This window comes from Mustela putorius, unplaced genomic scaffold (assembly GCF_011764305.1).
Source record: "Mustela putorius furo isolate JIRA1106 unplaced genomic scaffold, ASM1176430v1.1 tig00000589_pilon_pilon_pilon, whole genome shotgun sequence".
In the NCBI taxonomy this organism is placed as follows: domain Eukaryota; kingdom Metazoa; phylum Chordata; class Mammalia; order Carnivora; family Mustelidae; genus Mustela; species Mustela putorius.
Genome location: NW_025421425.1, coordinates 8,184,394 through 8,192,753, shown reverse-complemented (window position 1 = coordinate 8,192,753; position 8,360 = coordinate 8,184,394). Strand labels below are relative to the sequence as shown.

The 8,360-nt window shown below is 44.3% G+C and overlaps 1 protein-coding gene across 2 annotated transcripts in view; it reads right to left on the bottom strand.

Moving 5' to 3' along the window:
* Positions 1–4,482: 4,482 nt before the first annotated feature.
* BASP1 (brain abundant membrane attached signal protein 1) overlaps positions 4,483–8,360 on the bottom strand; it is a 55,314-nt gene continuing 51,436 nt past the window's right edge. For both annotated transcript variants that reach the window (XM_045082034.1, XM_045082033.1), the window contains exon 2: positions 4,483–6,062. In XM_045082034.1, coding sequence (XP_044937969.1) covers positions 5,388–6,053 — 666 coding nt within the window. In that variant the 5' untranslated portion in view covers positions 6,054–6,062 and the 3' untranslated portion in view covers positions 4,483–5,387. The remainder of the gene's footprint in view (positions 6,063–8,360) is intronic.

The following is an 8,360-nucleotide window of genomic DNA, read 5'->3' as shown; positions in this document are numbered from 1 at the left end:
CATACGTTTTTAAAAAATTTATCAGAATGTAGATTTTAAGAAATAGATTTCTTTTTTGAAGTTTTAGTTTACATTTCTCCACCCACGGCTTTAGGGAAGCCTGTAGCCTATCGGGCTTATACTCTGGTTTCTCTTCAGGTCGTATAAATCTTTCGCCTACCAGGCTTCAGAATCCGGAAATAGATGTAAAATCATATTTAAGATGAGACGTCCCCAAAACAGCATTTTTCTTGAGGCCCCCTTTACTCCTACCCTCTTAAGCTCTCTAAGCAAGAACAGATGTGAGGAAAACAAATATGCACTCTCTAAATGATTCCAAATCGGCGCACATGGCTTCATCATTTTGTCATTTGACAATTTAACACAATGGCCTGAGGGAGCGAACACAAAAGAAATGGATACATTATATGAGGCCAATTAATTTATAAATGAGTGATATTAAACGTGAACTTTCTGGACTCAGAGAGAAACTCAGGAGAAACATAAAACCACCCTCAAAGGAAAAAAATGAGGAACATATGTTATATTTGGACTTAAAAAATATGAAGGTCAAGTGTACATGAGATAGAGATATATGATATTGTTATTTGATTTTTCATTTTGGTGTGTACAGTTACCCTAAGAGTATGTTTTTAAAGATCACAGTTCTTTTCCAAGAAGATACTCACTCTTTTTACTTAAGTCTGTATGTGGATAGAAGAATACAGTTTCATAAAGAAAATTGCTGTCAATAAAATGAAGACTGAGAAAGACTCAGAGAAATGTTCCAAAACAGTGGTTTCTGGGACTTCAAGATTTCATACATTAGTAAAATTTCTATCATTAAAAAGGCATTAAACGGGGGGGAGGGATGTCCCTGGGTGCCTCAGTCAGTTAAGCGTCTGCCTTTGGCTCAGGTCATGATCCTGGGGCCCTGGGATGGAGCCCCACTTTGGGCTCCCTTCTTATTACAGAGCCTGCTTCTCCCTCTCCCTCTGCAGCTCCCCCTGCTTATGCTCTCTCGTGCACTCTCTCCCTTTCTGTGTCAAATAAATAAACAAAATCTTTAAAAAAAAAAAAAAAAAAGAAAGAAAAAAGGCATGAAATGTATAGGCTCAGGGTAAGGTATAGCTTTTATTTTTTTTAACCGAAGATCTGTATCTTCACAAAAAACTCCCTGCATGGCCCTTTTCACTTTTCTAGTAGCAGAGAGAATTTAAAAAATAATAAAAATAAAATAAAATAGTAAAAAGAAATTTAAAATTAAATTCAATTTAAAAAATTAAAAAACTGCAGTCTCTAAACTAAATGTTTAAAATATTAACTCTTTGGCAGACCAAAAGCCCTGTAAGCTAAAATGAGGCAAATGTTGCCTCCTTTATGAGGATGCATATAAAAACTTTATTGATTAACCTCACAACTATAGTGATAGTGTTATTTGGCCTGTTCTTAAATTATCTTCTGAGCATCCAACATTTAATATTGAGGGGATTAGTTAAAAATAATGATCAAAAGAATGAAGATTAATCTCATTGATTTTGGGACAAGTAGTTGATCACCAAAATAGTCATTTTATGAATAGTAGGTTTTGTCCCCAAAGATGAAACTTGACTGAGATTGGCTGTGTATCACAGCTTTCTATCGGTAAAGTAGCAACCTAAGATGTGTGTCCCAGCACCAACCCTTGACAGCAGACATTAAGTGGTATGTTGTATGTTTCAGTGAAGATAGCATGTTTCAATACACCATGATGTTTCATTGAAGAAAACTGTGGATTCAGGAGGCCTAATGAAAACGAACTTTGTATAGCTGCTGGCACTTACCAATTTACCCAACTTGGGGAGCTGAAGAATGTCTAGATCTTGTCAGCACCAGAACTGGCCATCAATTCCATCCTGTACGCTAGACCTTGGGTCTGGACCCCACTGGAAGATTCTCCAAGAATGGTGAATTTTGTTCTTGGATCATGGCCATGTGTGACCTCTGCCTCTATCAACAGGGCCAGGCTGAAGATGGTCTTGGTTGAGGCCAGGAAGGCCCACCCTGGAAGGCCTGGCTCTCCCCAGCTCTTGGGATTTGGGTCCATTTCCATCAGGCAGGGGCTGTGTCAGCCCCTAGACAGGATCTTCAAGATGGAGAGACAAAGCTGGTAACCTCGGACAAGTTCATTTCAATTCCTGTTTCCTCCTTACAGTATACACATTAGGTCCCCAACGAGTATTAGACCCTGGAACCCTCCATTCTTCATCGTGGTTGTACTCATGAGTTCATGGGCCAAACAGGTGGTGAGTTCCGAAGAGGGCTAACTTGCCTGTTAAGCACTGCACTGCCTGTGTGCCTCTTCAGCTTGGATTATTCACGAGGCGGGTATAATCTGGGTTAATCCAAAATTAATATGGATTGCCCAATTGTTCCCTTCCTGGCTGAGCCAATTACTCCCACACATGCAATGTTTTCTGCTGAATATATGATTTCAGACATCTTAAGTTTGCCTAAGTATGATAGAATTGAAACATGAACCACAGTTAGGTTCAAGTCTGACTTAATTTTGGTGACCACATTGATGACTTTAATTGTTTGAACATAATTCTTATAGTTAGGAGGAAAAAAAAAAGGCATACTTGGCTCAGGTTTTAATTCTCCCATATGCTACCTACCCAACACATCGAAGTGTACGTCAACAGAGGAAACATCTCTTTAGTTTCACTTACCCCTAAACAGTGATTTATAGTGATAACTCTTAACCCAGGAGGCTGATTTGATTTTAAGATTTTTAAGTAATCTCTACATCCAACATGGGACTCACAACCCTGAGATCAAGTCACATGCTCTTCCGACTGAGTCAGCCAGCCGTCCCTGATTTGACTGTTCTGATCACCAAAAAACCCAGTGAAATTTTTAACTCAAAGAAAGGGATGAAAACACAGTGAATGTGTAATGTATCACTTCCACCAATCACATTTATCTGTAAGAAATGCATAGCATTTAATATTAGTAACCATATAAATGTCCTCCAGGGTTCACTGAATCTGTTCTCTTCTTCCCACCACTAGCAACCTGCCCCCAGGCTATTTTATATCTGCCAGGACACACTGTGAACAACCTGGACATTCCTCTGCCATTTTCCTTACCTAAAACAGGTGGTTGGTGGTTAAGGTGTTTACATATTTCTTGTATGCTGTGCTTTCAAGCATTAAGAATTCAAATTCATTTCACTATAGAAACAAGAACCAGAAGTGCCAAAGGCGGTAATAGAAATGAATTGACCCCAACACTCATTGTATCTGCCCGGGATTCAATTTCACCATTTTTTGTTCCAGCATGACCCACTGCCAACATGTTAGGTGTGGTAATCACTACAGACCACTCAGGTTAACTGGAGCCAAGTTCTTGAACCCATAGGAACAGGACCAGGTTCATTTGCGGTCACTGTATCCCTCATGTCTCTTTGGGAATTAATTCCAGTGTACTGACCCTTCCCAAGTTCTCCAGAAAATTTTCTATGTTAGAGTGTGAAACTGTATTTATTACAGATTACCACCCAATCCCACTCCCCAGCAAAATCTGTCATTTATCTGATTCAATCACGAAAAAACTTTTTGTTAGGGTTGAGTTCATTTTTAAGAGCTTTACATCTGAGATGTAGTTTCTAGAATCCAACTAGAAAAGACCCAGTGACTACCAAGAGATCCAAGAGACCATTTCTCCTTTTATGTTCCAGATCGATGAGCACACTCAGTAAAAATTATCCAGGTTCTCCATGCTCTTCCCCAACTACAGAATACGGAATCCGAGCAAGCTCTGGGGGAGAAACCAAGGAATGGAGGTGACGTAACATCTATCCATCCTATAAAATTGTCACCAGGTGTACACACAAACTACTAAATATTTCCAAAGTGAAAGGAGTCTTTCTCTAGCCATCATAAAGCCTTCACCCTCTTGTAGTTAAAACAGGGAGGCTTGGAGGTTAATGACTTAGAAGCCATATGTCATTAGTGACAAAACCAGGACAGGGCCACTATGAGGTCCAGTTCCATGCTTGTTCTCACAGTGCTCTTCTGCCTCCTCAGAGCCCTTGGGTCCCCTTTCCAGGCTTTGCAGGAATATGGTTAAGTAACGGGATAAAATATCACCATCATCAGTGGTCTCACAATGCATGTACATAGGATTATTTCTACAAGATCCTCTAATTCTCTTTCCAACCTTCAACTCCACTTATTGCCTCTTGTTTTATTCAAAATATCTGTTCTAAGTAAATTAATAACATCCATTTTTAGAGGGTGCCTATCCATAGCCATAGTCAGTTTTCAGTTTGGCCTCTCCAAGGTAGTGTACAGACACGGATCCACCGGCTAATTGTTGAAACAGAGAATGTTCGAGAAAATAGGAGCGCACTGCTTTCTACCCAAGTACCACCAGGAACAGGTCCAACAAAGCATTCTGTTCTCTACTGAGGTAATTACAGAGGAAAGGATGGGTGGTGAAAGAAAACCATAGTCTTCATTACTTTTTAATTGTTTGACTTTATTACTGTTGCACCATTTATACAATTACATATAATTTCAATGCATCCATTGTACATTTTTTTTGTTTTTTTTTTTTAATTTTTATTTTTTTTCCATTTTCCAATGAGTGGTGTGTTGGTGTCTGTGACACAGAATGGAAGAGAAACCGGAACTGCAATGAACGCAGACTTTTTTTTTTTTTTTTTTCATTTCCACTGACCAATAAACAGAACTACAGGTGCACCCAACCACGGACATGCATTAACTCGTCATGAGAAATCTAGGGAGGCTAAGTAGGATGAGAGAATGTTTGTTACTCCCAAAAGTACCTGGGGAGGAAGAATGGAGTATTGGCATCAAGATACACACGTGGACAGGCTAAGTGGGCTGTCTGAAAGTTGGCATTCATCCACAACATTAAAAAAATATCAAAATAAGAAAAGCTGTAAATTAAAAAGAACACACAGAAAATACTGCTCTCATAAAGATCTGATTGCCTTGGCATAGGCCCCGCGGGCAGAATCAATCGCATCCCTCCCGACGCCCCCTTGCAGAAGACAAGAACGTTCGGATCTTGGCGGCGGAGGGCGTGTGGCAGCAGTCGGTGCGGAAGATGTGCACTTTCAGACATTGATCTTCAAAATCCAGGACTGACTGGGAACGAGGACTGAAGGTATATTAGATATTTCCCCACAAAAATACTATTTGGATTCTCCCCACCCCCTCCCTCCCTCGATGGGACAGCATCCTTTTTAGTTATTATTATTATTATTTTTATTTCCTTGGGCAATACATATCATGACTTCCAATTGAAACGAGTTAGTAGAGGAGAGAGAGAGACAGAGAGAGGACACAGAGAGAGAGACAGCGGCGGGAGCGGGACCGGGCTCAGAGGTGTCCGTGTTACTCTTTGACCGCTACGGTTTGCTCGGCGCTGGCCGCGGGCGCCTCGGCGGCGTCGTCTGCGGGGGCTGCGGGGGCCGGGGCCTTGGCCGTGGCCGTGGAACTGGGCGCTTCCGTGGCTGCCGGGCTCTCCTTGGACGACGGGGCAGCCTCGGTGCTGCTGGGTTTTGAGTCTGAAGCCGGGGCCCCGTCGCTTTTCGTCTCCTGCGCGGCAGGAGCTGCGGGAGCCTCAGTCTTTGTGGGTTCCCCGGCCTCCGGGCCCTTGTCATCCGCCTTGGCCTCCGCGGGCGCCTCGGGCTCCGCCGCCTGCGGGGCGTCGCCGGCCGCGGGCGCGGGCTCGGCCTTCGGGGGCTCGGCCTTGCCCTCGGCCGCCGCCTCCGTCTGCTCGGGCTCGGCCTTCGGGGCGTCTTCCTTGGCGGCCGCCGCCGTGTCTTTGTCGCCTCCCTTGTCTTCGGGCTTGCCGGCCGCCGCGTCGGGGCCGTCCTTGTCGGGCTTCTCCTCCTTGGCCTCCTTCACCTCCGCGGGCTCGGCGGCCGCCTGGGTCTCGTTCTCCTTCGGGGTTCCCTCCTCTTCGGTCCCGGCTCCCTCGGCCTTCTTGTCCTTGTCCTTGGCCTTCTCATCGTTCACGTTGTAGCCCTTCTTCTTCTTGCTGAGCTTGCCTCCCATCTTGCGGTTCTGCAACACAGCACAACAGGGCACAACACGGACACGGGTTACTGCCGGCTCGCGCGGGAGATCCGGGGGCCCCCCACCTCCCCCGCCCCCATTCCCGGGCCCAACTCCGACCCCCCACGGTGAGGGCAAGGCGGGGGGGCGGGGCCTTCCCGCGGGGACCCGGCCCGGAAGGTGGCGCGCGTCGGTCGGGGCTGGTGGCGCGGCGCGCCCTCGTCCCCGGAGGGGAGGCCCGGCGGGGAACCGCCCACCCGCGGCCGCACAGCCCGCACCGGCCTGCACCTGCACGTGCGGCCTCCCCGCCTGCGCGACCCGGAGGGAGAAACTAACCCCCTTAGACGCCCTCAAGTCTACCCTAGTTTGTTTCAGGGGCCGGCCTGGGCCGCGACGCTGCCCTGCAGGAACACTGACGGCGGCCACTGCTGCTTCCCAAGCCAAGAGCTCAGCGAGCTGCTGGAGAGGGGACGCTTCCACCAGGGCGACCGGGGTCAAGCTGCTGTGGACGGTCTTTTGCCACAATCCAAAATTTCTTAAAAAGTGCATCATAAAAAAGTGAAAGAGCTCGAGTACACCGTGTCCAGCCGCAGCAAGCGAAGACAGAAGAAACGCAGAGCAAAGAACCCGTGATTAGATACTAAGCTCGGCCGTGGTAAGGGCCGGCGGGGCAGTGTGTGCGCGTGAGGTGCCTTCTGGCGGGCGGCTCCGAGAGAAGCTGGAGCACTTCTGTGCGAAATGGCAGAAGCAGCCATTTTAGATCCACGGCAGAGCTGGAAAAAGCCTTCACAATCTTAAAATACTTCCCCGAGAAATGGCACAGCTGTTGATGAAAGCACAATCCCAAATTTCTAGAAAATAGTCTCAAACTACAAACTCCTCTGAAACTCCGTTATTCATATACCTGCTCATAGAAGCGCACATAGCTTCAAAGACCAAAGCAAGTAGTATTTGGCCTATCTGCTTAGTACAGCAGGACCAGTTAAAAGAAAACTGTCGCCCCAAACACGAAAACCCTAGACAATGTCTCTAGCTACATTTAGTTGGTTAGTTGTGTCCGACTTGTATTCATTGCTTTTTTAGAGGTTTTTGGCTTTAAAGATACTCTACAGCAATATAGAAATGTCCCTCATGGTCAATTACCGGATTCGAATTCAAACTAATAAAATGGTCATTAATGGACTTTTTTACTCCAGGTGAACTCCCCAACTTCTTGAAGGCCTTTGATTCTGACATCAGAAACTACAGTTGTATTTGAATCCTTGATTTTTCTCCTCTGGTATGAAAATGAACCCAAATACATAATAAATCCTAAAATTATAAATAATAAATTCATTCTAGAAACACTGCCAGAACGACACAGTCACGGTATTTTTATTTTCAAGTGCATTTTGATACCATCATATATCAGTGGGAACTCCTGGAAACTATTGCTCTTCAGAGGAAAATCTGTTGCTTCTCCTTGATGAAGCATGGAAGAGATCCAATGCCAGTATTCTTTAGTCCCCACAATTAAGAAGAGACCAGGGGAGAGAGAGAGCCTTGCTCTGGGGCCTAGGGGAGTACAAGTGACAGCTGACCTGGCTCTGTCCTAGGTGAAGGATGACTCTGGGTTGAGTTATGAAGTTCTTATTGACCAGTAACCTTTTTTTTTTTTAAGTCATCCATTTAGAACAGAAAATTTTATTCTTTACACTTCTTGGAAACATGCATGATTCATGAGAGTGAAATAATCTACATTTATCTTATTTAAAAGCTGGGTGTTAGGTAGGAGAGCGCTATTCTTCAGTCAAAATTTGTCTCTATCTGCTAATTTCTACCCTGTATGTGAATTTCCTGTCTGGAATGCCTTTAACATTGGAGGAAGAAAAAAAGCAGTAAGCAGAAAGATGACCAAAATAATGTTCCAAGTCTGAAGGAAGGCCTTTATTATGTTCCGAAAGAATTTCTCTTACATATCTCTTAAAAAAAAAAAAGGAATGGTTTTTGGTCATAACCCACTTCAGACACCCAATGATGGTTTCTATTTGACTTAATTTTGGGTTATTTTTCCCTCAGAAGTGGGGGCAAATACATATGGTAAAATACAATTAAATATACTTTAATCTTATAAGCAATCACAAAGCAAAAATGAAAATACAAAAAGAAAAAAATTGGACCAGTGTTTTAAATAGTTTATAACTCAGTTAATTAGCCAGTGTGCAGGAATGTCAGAAGTAATTTCAGCTCTGACACTTTGAGATATATTCTGGTACATTAGGTTAGAGCTAAGAAACAAGAAAACCTGACAGCTCTGCTCTTTCTATA